The 19,432-nt window shown below is 41.2% G+C and overlaps 1 protein-coding gene across 1 annotated transcript; it reads left to right on the top strand.

Annotated features, from left to right (window-relative positions):
* The first annotated feature begins 11,974 nt into the window (after positions 1 to 11,974).
* Positions 11,975 to 15,070, top strand: LOC103713264 (early nodulin-like protein 18). Its single transcript, XM_008800131.6, has 2 exons — positions 11,975 to 12,258; positions 14,396 to 15,070. Exons 1-2 carry the CDS (start codon positions 12,033 to 12,035, stop codon positions 14,878 to 14,880), a joined length of 711 nt encoding a protein of 236 aa, XP_008798353.1. The 5' UTR covers positions 11,975 to 12,032; the 3' UTR covers positions 14,881 to 15,070.
* Positions 15,071 to 19,432: the final 4,362 nt, after the last annotated feature.

Raw genomic sequence — 19,432 nt, 5'->3', positions numbered from 1 at the left:
TCGGCATGACTCTACGGGCAGTTGAACTCCCCGACCACGCGAGGAGTTAGAACAACCGCCAGCCATTCCATGGTGCCGTTGCCCACGATCCTTGCGGGCGGTGCAACCGCCCTTGTGCTTATCCTCTTTGCCACTCATCGGTGATCTTCCTTTCCCTTTTCTTCTCTATTTTTCATATATTTCTCTGTTTCGGCCCCAAATCGAGACTATTCTCAGTTTCTCCTTCTCGATGGTCGCCGCAGCAGCCGGCGGTCGCTACTACGGTTGGCTGGCCGTCGACCAAATGACAACCTCTAGCCACCTAGGCCCGGCCAACCCGCCGGCTTCTCTTTCCCTCTCTTCCTTCGTCTTTCCCTTCCTCCATGTTTCCTGTGCGCGTCGAGATGAAGAATGCCTATTGTGGGCCGAGCAGGGCCGAGCTTGGGCCCAGTTTAAATGTGAGCCCAGTTCAATCATTTTGGGCCTTATTGGGTTGTGCCCATTGTGGGCCAAACTTGGGCCCAGTTCAGCCATCTTGGGACCTATTGGGCCATGCCCATTATGGGCCAAATATAGTCCCAGTTCAACCACCTTAAGCCCCGATGGGCCATGCCCATTGTGGGCCAAACTTGAGCCTAGTTCAGCCATTTTAGGCCATGATGGGTCGTGCCCATGATGGGCCAAACTTGGGGCACTCCAACCATTTTAGGCCTTGTTGGGCCATGCCCATGGTGGCCCAAATTTGGGCCCAGTACAGTCATTTTGGGCCCTATTGGGTCGTATGCATCGTGGAACAAGTTCGGGCCCTATTGTGCCATGTCCATTTTAAGCCGAGTTTGGGCCCTATTGCGTCGCGCCTATTGTGGGCCCAGTACAGGCTCTGGTCACACTGTCGGGTCATGCCTATTGTGAGCCAAGTTTGGGTCATGTTCACCTTGGGCCTTTTCATCCATTATGAGGCCATGTCGAATAGTATTTTTGACTTTGCTTAGTTCTAAAATTAACAAAAAAATTAATTATATTTTAATGACATTTAAACAGGTGAATCTGATCTGCTTACCTAAAGTAGGATTTAAAACGAGAAAAGTAAGTAACCTAATGCTACAAAGTGTGTTTTTCAAATTTATTTGGATAAATTAATTATTAGTGGATTAGATTTTGATACATATTTTGTATTTAGTTAAAAAGGGTCAGGCATGTTAATAATCATTTTAAAATTATGTTATATATTATGAAATCTGAAAATTTTGACTGGGTCAGTTATCTATTTTGTATATACATATTTTTAGCATGGCTATGATCTAGCCCAGCCAATAGAGATTATTCGTTGGCCTTGTCGACTTGTAAAATGTGAGATACCAGTTTCAATACAGCACCACCAGTGGTTAGAATAGTAGTATTTGGACACCGTTACTACCGGTGGTTAATGATAGTGGTTTTTGGCACTTTGTGCGACCCATACCAATGCGTTGCGTGGCCATAGCCTATTGATGATGAGCTCCTAGTATCAATTTTTTATAAAAATGCTTAATAATTTTTTTAAAAAAAATATGTTTATTTGTGATTTATTTTTCAGTCATTATTTTATGTTTTAATTAAATATCTGGCATGCTTGACCCACTCTAGGATATTATGTTGCTTACTAGGCTAGTTTAGCTGATTATCATATTTTTTTCTATTTTTCAGATCTAGAGGCATGATCTCATGGGACTGGAGAGTGCGCTTGATTTTGAAGATTTTATTTAGTTATTAGCATTTTAGTTAGATTAGCAAGATTATTTGATTTATGTTGGCACATGTTACTCTGAAACTTTTGTATAAAAACCATTTGAATAAATTAATGATAAAATAAATTTTAGAATTTGTCATTTCTTTGATATGATCCGTTGCCTTGCATGCTTGTACGGTCCGCCATACAAGCATGTGGTGTCTACCGCACTCCGAGCTCGAGGCATAACAGATTTGGTGGTATCAGAGCCTAGGGTTTAGGATTCTTAGGATTCTTCGGAAAGTCTGAGAGATAGGTAGAAACTAGACAAGGGGATAATATTAATTGCTTGCTAAAAACCTTTCGTTATTCCGTTTGGATGATCTTATGACATTTGCCTATTTTTACTGAATCAAAATGCCGCCTCATCGTGCCTGTAGTCTAAATCAGATAGTTAGGGGATCTTGGGATAGAGTCCCTACTAATAAAGTGGCCGAGGCATCACAAAGCCCGGGGGCCCAAAGTATGGCCTTCAGAATTCACCAAGAAGGAGGGGCTGGTCAATCAAGCATCAATCAGTCAATCCTGGGTCAGTCAACAATGACTCCAAGAAATGTTGCTGGAAATCAGACCTGGGTGATCGAACTGATTGAGGGGGTCGTGGGGTTGGTACGTCAACAGAGGCAACAACCTCAGCAATCAGTCCAGTAAGATGTTGGTTCTTCTAAACAAAGGAGTATAATGGAATTTAAGAAAATGGCTCCTTTAGCTTTTAAGGATACAACTAACCCCCATAAGGTTGAAGCTTGGATCGATAAAATGGAGAAAGCCTTCAGGGCAATGGAGTGCACTGATGAAAGAAGGTCAGATTTGTCATCTATATGCTTCAAAATAGAGCTCATCATTGATAGAAGTCTATGGAGCGCACATTGGCTCAAGAGCATGAACCAGTTACTTGGCAGAGGTTTTGCACTGCCTTCTACTCCAAATTTTCCCCTTCTAGTCGTCTAAGGGAGCTACAAAGGGAATTTCTCAATCTATCTCAAGGAGCTATGACCGTGGATGAGTATGAGATAGAGTTTGACAGGCTGTCACAGTTTGCTCCCACCCTTGTTATGGATGCAGAGTCCAGGATGAGGAGATTCAAAAAAGGGTTGAAGCCTCTAGCCACAATGCACTCAGCAAACTATAATGATCTGGTAGATAGGCCCAAGAACATGAAGATTATCTAAAAGGAGACTCAGAATACCAGAGATGGGAAACAAAAGAAAAGGAGTAGAGATTTTGATAACCGCAGTGGACAAAAATCTAGCAGGATTGCAAAATCTCGTAATAGATATTGGCAATCAAGAAAGCATGAATCCTATGAAATCTAAGGAGTGGCAACAAAAACGACCTTTGATATAACTTGTCGTCGAGGAAGATATAGTGGGAGGCTTGTCACTTTATCCAGCAGGCCCCAACTCGGTCTACATGAACTTTTCCATCCTTTAAGAAGTCGACGAGAGGGTCCATCTAGCTCAGCTCGACGGTGGTGTTTGGCACAACCTCAAGCTCATTGATGCTTTATATCTCCAGAACGTCGAGGTAGGTGGTTTTGGTCAGTTCTGCAATCTTCAAGGAGGACAATCTCGACAGCAGGCCGGCTCTTGTATTCTCAATTCAGGGGATCTGCTATATGTCCAAGCTATGAAAGGCTGAGGTGATGTCCTTTACCTTTTGTAGATACTTGATCATCGATAGGACCTGAGCCAAGAACTCACCTCACACTTGGTTGACCACTAGTTGTGAGTCGCTGAAGACCTTCAGTTACTGAACTCCGAGCTCCATGGAAAGCTTGAACCCGGTGATGAGCACCTCAGACTCAGCCTCGCTATTTGAGGCTGAACACTCGAACCATAGAGCATACTGAAAGTGAATCCTAGGTTCTTCGGTGTTTAGCATGCTGAATTTCTTTTTTTTTTGAAAACCATGGCTGAACCTGATCAGGTTGCCTACGTACCCCTTCATAAGGGGGATCAAGCCATACGCAGTTCTTTTTAAGTTTCAAAAATGCAGCGAAAAAATCGAATCAAACAATTTAATTCATGCATGCTTACAAGATCAAATCTAGAAATTAGCACCTTAAGAACACATAGGATTATGCTGGAATTGTTTAAACAATTATGCTAAAACTTTCATGCATGATTAACTATCAGATCTAAAACTTAATAACTCTATTTTAATTAATCTCTGAATATCCATCGAATGGATTCTGGAGATATCTCCGTGAGGAGCCCCAAAAGAGGGTAAAACCTTGGGAAATCGGACCTAGATCTTGACACCATAATAAATCATTAATGCTAGATTAATACCTTTTATGATGGACGAAAGTTGTGGATCTGATCCTTGACTTTGCAGCCATGCACACGAATGGCCTCCACAAGAAGTACACGCGAAGTTTCTGAAGAGATCTAATCCTACGGAAGTGCTAGATTGCGCAAAATTTCTTGAGGCTGAAATTTGATCTTCCCAATGCTATCAACTTTTGATCCACCTTCTTGGAAGAACTTGGAGGAAAGGTTTAGAGGGATTGAAGAGGACTTAGATCTGATCTAAAGGCTCTTATCAGGGACCCCTAACACTAATGGCATGATGGACTTAGAGGAGGAAGAAGTCGAATAGATTGAATGCAGAATTTTTCCATGCATGAACTAGGGTTCCTCTCTTTTCTATTCCCTTTTTTTTCTTCCTTTTCTCTCTTTTTTCCTTCAATTCGACCACAAGCTGATGGAGGTCCTTTTAATGTTGCTATCCCCTCTAACTTCATGCCAACCATCCCATATTTGTGGAAGATTTTGTGGGGTTTTGAATTTTGAATTCAAAATTCAAGTTCATGTGCCATTACATGGAAGAAGCTTGATCTAATCTAAACCATTCATCATGTTGCCACTTCCCTCTTTCAATTTCGAAATTCCCATGCCCCCAATCAGATTAGAGGGTCACGTGGTGATTTTGTGGTGATTAAATTCGAAATTCAACCTTAATTAGAAGTGAGATAAAGATAAGGATGACATATGCCATGAAGAGAGAGAATTTGATCTTATCCAATTCTTTTCATGAATTTATCTCTCCATTTCGACCCATCTAATGATGAAAGAGGTCTCTGATGTTGCCAAATGTCCCATGGCACCATTAAATAAATTAAATTAATTTTTAATCATATTAAAAATCATTTTATGGCGCCATGCATGGATATGTGACAAGTGGATTTCAAGATCCGAACAGTTTCAGATCAAACCCATTTAATTTAATTAAATCCTAATAATTAGAATGATCCAATTATCATGGGTTGAACCTAATCCAATTAGGTCAATCTCTAATTAAGCACAAATTTAATCTAATTTAATTTGGTCAACCTAAGTCCTCTTGATTCTGACCTAATCCAATCAGGTCAAAAATCCTGATTGAGCCCAGAATTGAATCTAATTCAATTTGGCTCATCCTTAGTCTAATTACTCAATCCAATTAAGTTCATTAGCAATCTAATTACTAACTAATCCTCCGACAATTACTTTAATTATTTTATAAGATAATTTGCCAATCAAATTGACCAAATTATCCCTTAATGATTCTTAATCATTCATCAGCCTTCTTGATCAATCAGGAATATTCTATGCGTGTGACCTCATAGGTTCGAACCTAAGTCGTTAGTATAGGAACGACTTCCTACACTAATCGATGTGACCATCTAGCAATGGTACCCGATGTCCGGATAGGCCGAATATATGCGAAGCAAATATTCTGGAACCCTGAACTATGGTTACCTCCTAATGCCAGGATGACTTAGAGCTCACTGTCAACCCTATAATTAGTACATCCATTATGTGATTAACTTTAGATATCCCGTGACTCCTCACTGGGATTATCCTGGCCAAGGTTTTGCTAAATTAATCACAAGACATTATCTCCTATTTTCAGGAGGGGTCAATTCCATCTTGACTCACAATTGACTACGCAAGTACTTGACTGCACCCAGTGACCTTCCGACACTGAATTAGAAATTCAGGTAGTTTGGTACCAAAGTACAGTGAGTTGTTTGCTAGTCACAGGTTGCGGTCTCAGGTCAGAGGGCCAAACTTATACCCATATCCACTCGGAACATCTCTTGACAGTAGAGCGTTCCGGAATTGGTCACGTTCAGTGAAATGTACTCCTACACTTCACCTGTGTGGCATACCAGTGTCTCCACACTCCTTGGTTAAGAGGACAACCAACGTATATGTCACACAACGACCTAATCTCGATAATGCTGTCGTCCTTGTAACAACATATCATTTGGTCGCGAACTAGTTTAAGGACTCGAAGATAAATCTTCCTTTATCATTAATAAGTCCTAAGGACTTCATCATATAAGAGTTCATTTGAAGATGTAAAATGATGAATAATGCAAAAAAAAAGACTTTATTGATTTGTCAATTCATTTACAAAATACAATCATCAACATGCTGACGATTGACATTTAGGATACAATTCCCAACACATACTTCATAATCACTCCATCAAAGCTGGTGAGTATGAGTCCAACCCTGCTGCCCCTCGGGCTTAGTGACCCATCTACATGCAGGATGCCTGGCCACTTTGTCACCTTCATTTTCTTGGGAAACTCGGAAGGATCTTCATCAGGGATGGTGCACTCCACCATGAAGTTTGCCAATAATTGAGCCTTGATAGACATCCGAGTCTGGTATTCCAGGTTAAACTTGCCAAGTTCTATCGCCCACTTTGCCAGCCGATCTACATTTTCGAGCTTCTACCGAACTTGTAACATCGGCTGGTTTGTCAGGTTTATGATAGAATGAACCTGAAAATACAGTCTAAACTTCTAGGCCGAGACGATGAGGGCACGGACTGTCTTCTCCAATTTCGAGTATCTAGTCACGGCATCATGCAAGATCCGACTTGTGTAGTAGATCTGTTTCTAACATCCGTCCTCTTCTCGTACCAAAACCGAACTCATAGTAGTGGGAGAGATGGCTAGGTACAAGTAAAGTGTTTCTCTGACCTATGGTTTTGTGAGGAGGGGCGACGAGATAAGGTACTCCTTCAGTTGGTCGAAGGCCTCTTGACACTCCTCAGTCTATTGGAAGTTCTTTAGATGCTTCAAGGCCTTGAAGAATGGGAGGCAATGCTCTATCAATCTAGAGACGAATCTCGCGAGTGTGGCAATCCATCCAGTCAGGCATTGGACTTCTTTGATATTGCTTGGTGGATGCATCTCTTTTATTGCTCAGATCTTTCTAGGATTCGCCTCGATGCCTTGCTGCCTCACCATGAATCACAGGAACTTTCCTAAGGTGACCCTGAAGGCGCACTTTTTTGGGTTGAGCTTCATCTCATACCTCCTCAAAGTCACGAATGTCTCTACCAGGTCGGGTATGTGCTACTCCGCTACTCAGCTTTTCACAAGCATGTCGTCCACGTACACTTTCATGTTTCGGCCAATCTGCTCCTTGAAGATCTTATTGTCAAGGCACTGGTAAGTTGCCCCAATATTTTTTAAGCCGAAGGGCATTACCTTGTAACAGTAGAGGCTTTTGTCAGTAAGGAAGGCTGTTTTCTCCTCATCCTCATAAGCCATTTCAATCTGGTTGTAACCGAAGAAAGCATCCATAAAGGTCAACGGTTGGTGTCCTGAGGTTGCATCTATGACTGATCAATTCTTGGGAGCCAAAAGCTATCTTTTGGAAAAGTCTTGTTCAAGTCGGTGTAGTCGATGTAAATTCGCCACTTATTAGATTTCTGACAAGTACAACATTTACGAGCCAATCAGGATAGCTTACCTCACGAACAAATCTGGCCTCCAGGAGATTGTCAACATCCTAGTTTATGATCTGCTACGTTTCCACAGGGAAGTTCCTTTTCTTCTGCTGCACAGGTTTGTGAGTTGGGTCCACATTGAGCTCGTGAACCATCACCTCGGGGCTTATGCCTGGCATGTCAGCAACTGACCAGGCAAAGATATTTGCATTGGCACAGAAAAAGTTGATCACTTCGGCTTGGTCTTCTTCACTTAGACCGGAGTCGATTTGGACAATTCAGTCGGGCTCCTCTTCCCATATAGGGACCTGCACCAACTCTTCGGTCGGTTCTCCTCGCTTTTCCTTTAGCTCATTCCTTTTGTCCAGCCTCTCAATCGGTAGGGTTTCTACCAGCTTTTTTTCTTTGAGGGTGACTATGTAACACTGAAAAACTATTGCTTGGTCAACTCGAATTTCACCCACTCCACTCCTTATAGGGAATCACATGAGCAAGTGGTATGTAGATACTATAGCTCGAAGAGCGTTCAGACCAAGTTGGCCTAAGATTATATTCTAGGCCGACGGGACTTAAACCATGAGGAAGTCTATTCTCAAAGTGTTACTTCAGCATTTTTATCCCGTAGTGACCAGTAGATTGATCACTCCTACAAAACTGAGTCTCCCGAGAAGCTGACTAGAGGAGCATTGACTTTTCGAAGTTGTTCAGCATGCAATCCTATTCTTTGAAAAGCATCATAAAATAATATATTGGTCGAGCTTCCATTATCAATAAGTATTCTTTTTACAACATATTTTGCAATAGCAAGAGAAATAACTATAGCATCGTCATGAGGAGTTTGAACTCCTCTTAGGTCGACGTCAGAGAAAGTGATAACATCTTCTGTGCACTATCTCTTTGGGGCACCTTCGGCTTCTTGAGGAGCTCAACTGTCCGAGGTGCTTGGGACCTCGGCGGGACTATTAGTAATGGTGTTGATGACCCCAGCAGTCGAACGATTGTCAATCGACTTTGGGTGGCAGACCAGAGGCCGAAGCAGGTGCTTCTCGGTCACACCGAGTTTGGACATATTAATCCAACCGCCCGCGCTAGATAAGTGCCTCAATTTGATCCTTAAGCTAGATGCACTCTTTGGTGACGTGACCATGGTTCCGGTGGAAGCGGCAATACTTCTTCTGATCCCTCTTGGTTGTCAGGCCCTTCATCCGATGCGGGGGAGTGTAGATAGCCTAGGCCCTCAATCTTCAAAAGGATCTGAGTCCTCAAAGCAATGAGAGGAGTGTACCTTCAAACTTTCGAGGAGGGCTCTTAGGTCATCATGAGCCTCTTTCATGCTGAGGTGAAACACTCTCTCTACTCCCTTCGCTCCTCGCACCCCTCCTAGCTCTTTGGGGAGGTCGCCTGCCTACGAACTCACAATGGGAGGCCATGGCCTCCTCTATGTTGGCATACTTATCCACCTGGGCCAACATTTCGGCGAAGTCGGCAAGGAAGTGCTTCTCCAAAGAGAAGAGGAAGCGCAATGGCTACAAACCACTCTTCATCGTCGACATCGCGACTGACTAATCCAGGTCACGGGCTTCTAAAATCGCTGCATTGAAGTGGCTGATATAGTCCCTATTCTTCTGCTTGATGTCGAGCAGCACATCCAAACCACGGCGTAGTCTTCGACTGACGACAAAGTGTATTGCGAAGAAGTGGGCTAGCTTCTTGAAGGAGTGAACAGACTCGGGCCTAAGCCTGGAGAACCAAAACTGAGCCACCTTGCGAAGGGTCATAGGGAACACCTTACAGAGCATGGCATCAGTGGCTCCATGGAGCATCATGAGAGCCTTGAAGTTCTCCAGGTGATCTAAAGGATCGAAATACCATCATACAGCTCTACTTGGGGCATCTTGAACAGAGGTAGATCGGTTCCTTCATGATCTGTCGAGAGAAGGAGGCCTCCAAAGAGAAGTTGAGGTCGTTGTTCGCCCTCAAAGCCTGCCCCTAGATTACCAACCCATTTTCTTGATTCTCCGATCGAGGTCGGCATCTCGCTAGAATGGGGGATTGGAGTATGTTGTTTCCCCTATGCTAGGTGCGTCGACTTTGATGCGATCGCTCAGGGTCCCGTACTAAGAGTGGTGGCTAACCAGGTGCATGCGGTGTGCCAGCGACTGAGAGTGGTGGCTGGGCTGGCCAGATTCTGGTTGGACCGGCTCCGGGCATGTCGTTGCCTGCTGCAAGCCCTAGACTGCCGCGGTCAGCGCCTGCACCTATTGGATGAGCAGGTTGAACTACCCATTGTCCACAGGTGCGGCTCCCGCAAAGTAGGTTTTGGGCTCTGCAATGTTTCTCAGGAGATAGAATCTTGGCATTATGAAGTATGCAATATACCGCAGGCTCCTCACGACCTCATACTGGTTGTCTCTCCCTTCAATTGATGTCGATGTAGCTGGAAGGTGGCCCTTTCTCTCGCACCAATATGTTGTCGCAATATTCAGACCGAGGTCGGCGCATAGCTCGAACAACCTTGAGATTAGCTGGAAACAAGCTGAGTAGGTTGGTTGAGGCATCAGGAGTTGGTCTCCTCCGAGGTTGTTCTATAAGAAATCCGCTTGCCAGAGAGTTTCCGACGAAGGACCCTCCTATGCCTAAGTTAGAATAGGGAGACAACAACATGAAAGGGAGAAAATCTCAGCAAATTGTGGTTATGATATTGCGTAGTATGTGTTCTCGCGTACCTGAGGTCCCCCGGACTGCTCCTCTATATAGGCGAGTCAGTTTTGTTGTTACCTAGGTCGACGTGTACCAATGGTCAGGTGGCAGTCAGTAGTACGACCTCGCGTGGGTGGCATACAGTACGACCGCGTGCTAGATGCAGAGCTGTTGCAACGGCCAGTCGTTGTCGCGATGATCGATTGTCTTGGTCATTATTAGCACATGTTGATTGGTTTCTCGGTCAGAGGCAAAGCTGTTCACCTAGGTCGGAGGCAAAGCTATTTACCTCGATCGGTCGGCTGCGTAGCTAGGACCAAAATTGCCTGTCCCGATTTATACTGATATTATCAAGGTCGGTCTGATCTAGCATTGGGGTGTCCAAAATTTCTCCAATCAGGAAGAATTCTTTATCTAATCAAACAATTGTGACACGAAAGAATGGGATGCCATCCCATTGATTTAGGTTTCTCAGGGAGAGCTTTACACTCTTCAATCTTGCCTAGAAAGAAGTGCATAAGCATCTAAAGACTAAGATAAGCACAAACTACCAACTAGCCTTTTTAGAAACTTATAGATGCCCAATGGATTGACGTGGCATATTTACATTGGCTGAATTGATGTTTTTAAACCGGAGTGACAACGCATGGTGCATGTGGCTAAAGGAGGGGTCCTAATCATCCAGCTATCATCACGTGATCCCATGCATGCATGGACCAACCACCGACAAAACTCCCCATCGCCGTCCCACCGCACTTTTTCTGGCGGACACTGGACTTGCCCACCTACTAAATGCCCTTCATACTTCCCCAATCCACATTTATACCCCTTCAATAATATTCAATCCAAGGAGCTCAGGTTTTGTTTCCCTTTTTAACCATTCTTACTTGAGGGACATTTAAACATTCTGAATATTGGTATTTACCACTTTAGTAAATAGAGAGAGAGAATCACTCAAGTTAATATATTACCTACATATATATATATATATATATATATATATATATACACACACACACACACACACACACACTATATATATATATATATATATATATATATATATGCCAATGTTCAAGTACATATGTTATGGACATGTGCATACATAAACCTACTATTAGATTATTAATATTATGTATATCGAAAATATTTGCAATCATATATGATTGCTTGAAAATTGTATTGTGTGTTTATGAAATAAATATATTAATTTATATCTTGCCATACCAATTGAAGTGCTTCTTCTCTGCTTAATTTTATTACTTTTATTTGTCAATCCAGATTCAAAATAGGAAGAAGATCATAGTATCTTCCATCACACCCATGGAATACTTGTGCATGATAAAGCCTAGTAATATGCGCACCTTTCTAATTTTTACTTGAGATGCTACTGTAGCTTCTTGATTAACTGCTGAACTTCAAATGCTGGAGAATAGCGTTGAAAGCAATCATTTCCAAGTCACGTATCTGGTTAGAAATGAAAGTACCTATCATTTCCCAAGACATGAGAAATAGTATAGTGAAAGTTGCCTTTTGCTTTGATTACTTCACACCGAAATCCACCAGCTTGTCCGAGATATGGATAATTCATAATGACGATACAAACCTTGATTTAGTGCATTCAACTGTTAAACTGGGTTTCACTCTATTTCATTTGTCTACCAATTTTACTTCCATAAATTTCAAGGAGAAAATATTATAATCAGAAGAAGAATGGCATCTTCGCAGTTTTGAACGACTCAGAGGACTCTTCTCTTTCTGCGATCACCGTCCCTCCCACGCTGCCCTTTTTCAGTGTTGTACCTCAGCAAACGCAGTCCCAACTCTTTCCCAAATCCCAAGAAAGATGGCTCAGATCAGCTCTTGCAGCGGTTTCCTTCCATTCTCTAACTGCATCTTCTACTTCCTCATCTCTTGTCTCTTTGTAATCCTCCTGAATTGCCAATGTTCCAATGCTTACAAAAACTACACAGTTGGAGACTCCTTGGGCTGGTATGACAACCTCATGGAGCCCAAGGTTAACTACCAGAAATGGGCTGCTGGCAAGAACTTCAGCCTTGGAGATTTCCTCAGTAAGTCCACAATTCCAAACTCTGGAACCAAAATGGGATGGTATTCTGTTTGTAGCAGTTGTTCTGTTTCCCTTATCATGATTGATCTCATGGGCTATTGACTGTCTTTATCTTTCATATTAATGGCATGATGATAACAAATTTTCCTATTTTATGATATTCCAAAGGTTCTCCTTTTCATTGTCTGCTTCCCCTAATTTTGAAAATAGTCCCATCTTTGCTAACATAAATTGGAAATAGGAAACTTCCTTGTTTTTAAGAGCGTGTTTTCTGCTGCAGCTTTGTTTATAGTGCAAAATATGGTTCATAGGGCTCTCCTGAGTTTTGTTTGACTACAAAAAATGATTTCAATCATCAGTTAGTTTATTTGATCAACCTAGTTTAATTCATGTCTTCCTCTATCCTTATTGGTCCTATTCATGCAATCAGAGGGGAAAGTCCATTAAATTTTTTGAGAGACATGGGGAAAACAATAATAATAATAATAAACTTTCAAGTTAGAAGGATTAGCTGCCAATTGGAAGGTTTCAGATGCATCAGAAAGCTTAGGCAATCCTCTCTCTCTCTCTCTCTCCCCCCCTCTGAGGGAAGAAAAGAGGTTAGGCAATCCTGTGGTGGACTTCCCCAACCTAAATTATGAGTGAAAAGTTTTTTCTTGCAGTTACTTGTTAGTTCATGATATTCTGTAAGAGTTTTGAGTTTGCTCTAAATCCTTCTGTTCCCAGTGACTCTCCTCTGTTGAAGGGGAGTTTGTTTCTGTCTTCCTGGGTGTTTATGTTGTTCCATCTGTTTCATTTTATTAATGAAGTTCGTTAGACCTAGACCAATCATTCTCTCTGAATAAAAGATTCTCTAGGGGTCGCATGGATTCTATTTTGTGCCAATCAAATTGGCCAAAGGAGGGAGAAAAGAGTTTCCAACTAGAATTGGGCTGCAGCCTAATTCCTTCTGCGATTAGTGTTGTAAACCAAAACCTTGACCAGTCTCTCAAAATGTTTGTATGTAATTCATTCCACTCTTGCCATTAGATTATGAAATGCTCCCTATGGTGAGTTCCTTCTGTCATTTAAGTTCTGAGAAAATGACAGACTTTCCTTTACACCATTTAACCCAATTGGCAGCAGATTTTAATATGATGGTGTAAATTTATGATCAAGATCAGCTCACTTCGATCTGCACAATAGAGGTTAAGATTGTCTCCTAACTTACTTTGTGAATTGTGCTCCATGTAGCATAGATGTGTAGGTTCATTTTATATGTTTAGCGTGTACTGGTTAGCTGTTCCATCACCATCTGACATTTGTCGGTTTAACATACCTTACAAATTTCTAACCATCAATTATTTTTGATCTTTTTCATCTCAGATATGATATGAACTTATAGGACCTCCCTTAAATTAGTATTGAATGGCAGAGCAATGGCTATATGCCAATCAAAGACTTGATACAAAGACCAACCTTGCCACAAGCCCCTTCAATTTAGTGGTACTAGGTCCAGCTCAAATACCTCTACGAAATATCTGTGATCGAGTAAATAGCTCTACGAACGAATGGATCCAATCGAAATGAAAAAATTTGTACAAGTTATATATTTCGTCACCACTTTATGAAAAAATCTTAGGTATGAATATATCAGATATATGTGACTCGATTGGTAAAATAGTTTCCCTCTCCAAAAAAAAACATATTTTTTTTACGGACTCACAAAGATAATATTTTGTTGCAAATGAACAAGCTTCACAAGCTCTATGCTCTGTAAAAGTGCATCATGAATGTCTCTTTATTCGTATCGATGAGCAAGTCTATTTCAGTGTCCCTGCATATGATGTTGATATGGCAACTAAGCAGCTGACATGATTACTGATTATCCTGGACAGTGAAAAGGTTGCTGAAGATAATCTCTAGTTTTCAATTCAGTAAACCGTTGCCGAATGCTTATCATTATATTTCCAAAGAGGTTAATAAATCCTAGGTGACTGCACGGATTTGTTCTTTTGGATAGAGTTTTACATCCAATATCAGTAAACATCTTCTTGTGGGGATCTCGATATTGATATTTAAACAAATGCTTCCATCTCTAATTGTTGGACTACAGACCATACTTAATTCTAATGAGAAGGCATTGTCCTGCCGTGTAGTTTTCAACACAGACAAGAACCACTCAGTGGTCCAGACCTACAATGCAACCACGTACAAGCATTGCAACTACAACGATGCCGAGGACGATGACACGATGGAATGGTCTGCCGGAGAGCCGGAGTTCAGCAAGGAGGCGGCGACCGTCGCCGTGCCACTGCTCAAAGAAGGATTGACCTACTTCTTCTCAGGCAATTACGATGGCGAGCAATGTCAGCAAGGACAGCACTTCAAAATCAACGTCAGCCATGGACAGGGATTGCCTCCTAGCCTCAAGAGCCCGTCGGCGGCACCGGCGCCGAACAGCCCGGATGATGAGAGCTTGGTGCCTGACACTGTGGTTCCCTCCAACTTCAATAATCCAGCAGACACCAGCCCTGTTAATGCAACATCAGGGGCTGGTGAGGCTCTGCCCAGATTAGTGGGGAAGGAGGGTGGGAAGTTGCTTTTGGGGTTGGGGCTTGTGGGGGCTCTTCTGATTTATTGATGAAACTGAGATTAGCTGTGTTTCTCTAAGTATAGCTTATTTTTTATTGAATTTATTCCTAATAGTTAGTTTGGGGTATGGTATGGTGCTGAATTTATGTTTGGTTGATTGGATGTCTTTCATTTGTATATGAAAATAAGAATGCAGTTGCATAATCTTATTTTAGTGTTTGATTAATTGTGTCAACAAATGATAGTTCTTTGAGGAGCTAATATATATATATATATATATATATATATATATATATATATATATATATATGAAAAGATGATAATGAGAATTTATGTGCATGTTATTTATGAGCTTTCCGAGTATTGATACAATATTCATTTATTCGGTATTGTTAATTGATTATTTTTTATTACTTATTGTGTAGCGGTTTGGAATTTTTATTGGGATGGAAAAACTCATACTTTTTTTTCTTTTTTTTTAAGAGTCACAGGAGGCATAATTTCAAATGAGAGGGATGTGGAGTTCATACAGCTAGTCATTAGTTAATTAGTTATTTTTTTTATTTTGATGATATCGATGGATATCGAAAAATTTGTATTTGAACTAATTGATGTTTTAATTCTAATTGTTGGTATTGTATGAATTTTGTTTATCTTAGGCTTAGCATATTTTTTAGGACTCTACCTTATGGAGTGTGTGGTTATATCTCGTTCCAGATCCGAGTGTTGGGTTTGGGGCATGACAGCTAATCCCTATTCCTTAGGCCATCTATGGTGAGAAGATCCAGCAAGGAGAAAGGGCAAGAGAGATCAAGAAAGGAAGGGAGAGGGAGAGAAAGAGAGAGAAGGGAAGGATTTGATGTCATACCTTTGTGAGAGAAGAATCACTAGGGCTGAAGAAGACGGTACAAAAGGGTCGTGGGCACACATCACAGGGAAGCAAAGAACAGGAAGGATTCGGGATCAAGGTTGGAGGGAAAGAAAGACATGGGTGGAGAGGGAGGGAGAGAGAGAGAGAGAGAGAGGAGATCAGTGGGGGAATTGAAGTGGCCATCCACCTTCCATCATACATATCCATTGATCCAAGTGATTGGGTCAGCAAGGTCAATCCGAAGCTTGGAGGTCTCTGAATGGGCCAAGCTCAAGCTGAGGGTGCTTAGCCCGATTTTAGGCCATGACAATCCAAGCAAAGGGTTGGGTGCAAGTTGTTATTATTAGATTTAGATGCATTCCATCTTGATCAATGCTTAGATCTACTTGTTGGTTTGCTAAAGTTGTTTCAGGCGTTATTTCAAATCCCTTAGACATCAAAATTCCCTCAAGTGACATTGTTGATCTATAGGCTATAGAACTCTTGCAATGATCACTTGTTTGATGCTCAATCTTTGATTCAAGTTTTAAGACATTGGACTCTATAGATATATGATCCTGTACCATCATAAGTCAGATTTCTTTGACTGAAGGGGCCAAATAATTTTAATAAGAGGCCAAAAATTATCAAATATGAAGAATATGACTTGGATATATTTCAAGTTGTGTTGGAATAAAACCAAAGGCTACATTCAAATCTTTCAATGCCACAAAAGTCCTAGGTGACCTTTATACCACTTCTAAACAAGTTAAAGACAGGAGAGGAAGCGACCCATGACTACAAGTGTCCAATGAGCTTACTTTTTGTGAACTATGTCTAAATAGGTTAAGTTTTAGCAGCAAGAGTAGTCTAGTGCACATTACTTACAAAGATGGCATCAGCTTAGTCAGCAATGAATTATATTCTAGGTGCATCTTGAATCACCTAAGGTCAAATCAGTAAGATACAATCGTTTGAATGAAGACCTATCCCTAATGATGGATTTCAAGCAATTTATGAAAATTGCATTCCATTGCCATCATGAGTAAACAATAATATTTTTATAATTTTGCTAAACTTTTCTTAGTTTTTGCTTCTATAAACACTTGATGAATGACTTAGAAGTTGTGTAGGATTTGGAAAATATTTTTTTTATTTTTAAGATTAATTATATTTGTATGTAAAGTTGGAAAAGGGCTATGCCAACTCAAGTTTTCCTACTACTTGAGCCCTGCCCTAAAAGAAAATTTTAGGCTTCGGGCCATGCCTAGGCCCGATAATATTTCTAAAATCCAACACGAGCCTAACTTGAGCCCAAACCTGAGCTTGGTTTGAAGCATAAATAGGCATGATTTTTCTGAAAGGCTAGGCTCAATTCAAATCCCAAACCCGAACCCCAAACCCAATTCCTAAATGCTAATCCCTATTCCCTAAGCTATCTATGGTGAGAAGATCTCGGCGAAGAGTAAGGCTGTAAATAGGTCGAGTTGACCCATTATCTGACCCGACCTGATTGGCTTAGAACTAATCTGGACTCAATTTAAAGACCCATGGGACTAGGTCGGGTTCCAAATTTGTACCCTTTCCACATTCCAGTTCAGGTCTAGGTTTGTTGAATTCTGACCTAACCCGATCCGATTCAATTATTACCTAGGTCTTATTTGAGTTTTCGGACCTATGACCTGACCCAAAATCAATATACTCGTTAATTCGAGTGCCGGCATATATTCCATTTATCATGCATAGATAACTGGCCTACTAGGTATGGTTCTTGTCCTCTGTGTAGAAGGGATATTTAGATCCTTCCCTTGTAACTTACAAAAACTTGAGATATATGCATATGAAATGTTATGTATCTGGGTTCTTCTAATTCTTTTACACATGCCTTGTTATTTTCTCTTTTTCTGAGTCTAGATAGTTATGGAACATGAAATGCAGCTCACTTTCTTTATAACCACCATATATCTTTTATTATAGACATGCTAACTTGTAGATTAACATTTTTTAATAGTTTTGCCTACCACTTGTATCATCTATCTATTTCATGTATAATTTGTTCTTAGTATTTCCCCTATCTTAAAAACAAGATCATTCTAAGGAATGTAGTGCCACATGGATTAGAACATTGGCCTTAAAGAGAATACTATGTCAAAGTAAGTGTTGGATAAAACTGTGAAGGTTATGGTTATGATGGATTAGAATAGGGGAAATTTTGAGATTGTATCATCGAATCAAAAGTAAGTGAGTGGATTTATTTATTAAAGTAAGTGATAAGAAAGAGGAGCACACCTGTTTCTCAAAAAGAAAGATAAGAGTCCTTGTTAGCATTAAGTATTGACATTATGAATGATCTGGATCCAACCTAAACCCGACTCGGATCCGAATTTTTCGAGTTAGGACTGGATTATACATAAACCTGACCCAATCTGAACGACCCATTAGGTCAAAAATTTTAGTCGTAGACCTAATACGACACAACCTAATCTTCCATTGGTTGGATCTAGGTCCAATATTAAAATCTGAACAAGTAACCAGATCGGGACAACGTCACTCATGACCCAATCCGATCTAACCCATTTACACCCCTAGCAAGGAGAAAGTGCAAGAAAGATCAAGAAAGCGGGGGAGGGAGAGAGAAGGGAAGGAGGGATAGGATGTCATGCTTTTGTGAGCAAAGAGTCACTAGAGCTGGAGAAGACGGTAGCAAAGGGCCATGGACACACATGGTGAGGAAGTCAAGGACTAAAAGAGTTTGGGATCAAGATTGGAGGGAAAGAAAGACAAGGGTAGAGAGAGAGAGAGAGAGAGAGAGAGAGAGAGAGAGAGAGAGAGAGAGAGAGGAGATGGGTGTGAGAATCGAAGAGGCCATCCACCTTCTGTCATACATCTCCATCATCACACCTTTCACTGCCACCATTGCTGTTATGCCTTTCCAGAGGGATTTAAGAGGAAGAAACAGAAGGAATAAGGAGGGCCATGGCCCAAGCGCATGGATTGGAGAAGCGCGCATGCAGAAAAAGTGCACTCCTAAAAGTTTCTTTATATAAGTAACGAAGTGGGTGGGTGAGGTTTTCAAGGGTCTCTATTTAAGTAGCTTGGCCACTTTGTTATTTGGTCAAATGGTCATGGGTTAAGGTCAGGTCTGGTTCACAAGGTTAGAATCAACAACTCGTGCTGGGCTTCGAGTCTGGCATTGGGATGTTCTTGGCACCGGGTCGAGCCTGGCATCAAGTCGGGTCTAAGCTGGTCCAACCTCGAACATGGACCTAATTCAAAATTGAATTGGTTTATAGATTACAGACCCGAGTTCAAATAAAACATTACTTAGGCTGGGCACAAAGCTTGACCTGAAGGTGGTCGACGGGGCCTATTTCCGCCCTTATCTACATAGAATTAGAACTACCACGGGCCTTTGAAATCCGTCACTATAGTAGCCCCCATGTAATCTTAGTCACACTATCTTTTCTCGACTCTTGAATGTACTTTTGGTGTTTCTCAATTCTCATGAATGGTGGATTCGCATGTGCTTTGATCAATCCTACAGCAACCCTTAGTAGATCCCAGGAATGCTAATAGCGAGTTAGTGGATTGAAGGAAGTCTCATTCATTTATAGTGATTCTAGTTAATTGATTCTAAGAGTTGACAAAGACCTTTAGTTATTAAGATAAAGCTACTATTTCTCCCATATCTTCTAGATTTCTTCTCTAACTCCCTTCTTTTTTCTTTTTTAAGGTTGTAGTTCTTTTCTAA

The sequence above is a fragment of the Phoenix dactylifera genome, chromosome 2 (assembly GCF_051530095.1).
Source record: "Phoenix dactylifera cultivar Ajwa chromosome 2, Ajwa_hap1_PhDact_Kaust_v1.1, whole genome shotgun sequence".
Classification (NCBI taxonomy): domain Eukaryota; kingdom Viridiplantae; phylum Streptophyta; class Magnoliopsida; order Arecales; family Arecaceae; genus Phoenix; species Phoenix dactylifera.
This window is presented reverse-complemented; position numbering and strand designations above follow the sequence as displayed.

Bases quoted from the DNA above. Each gene is read 5' to 3' on its own strand.
- LOC103713264 (XM_008800131.6), top strand. From the start codon at position 12,033: ATGGCTCAGATCAGCTCTTGCAGCGGTTTCCTTCCATTCTCTAACTGC. The intron at 12,259-14,395 runs GTAAGTCCACAA...CCTGCCGTGTAG, and splicing joins CAGCCTTGGAGATTTCCTCA to TTTTCAACACAGACAAGAAC.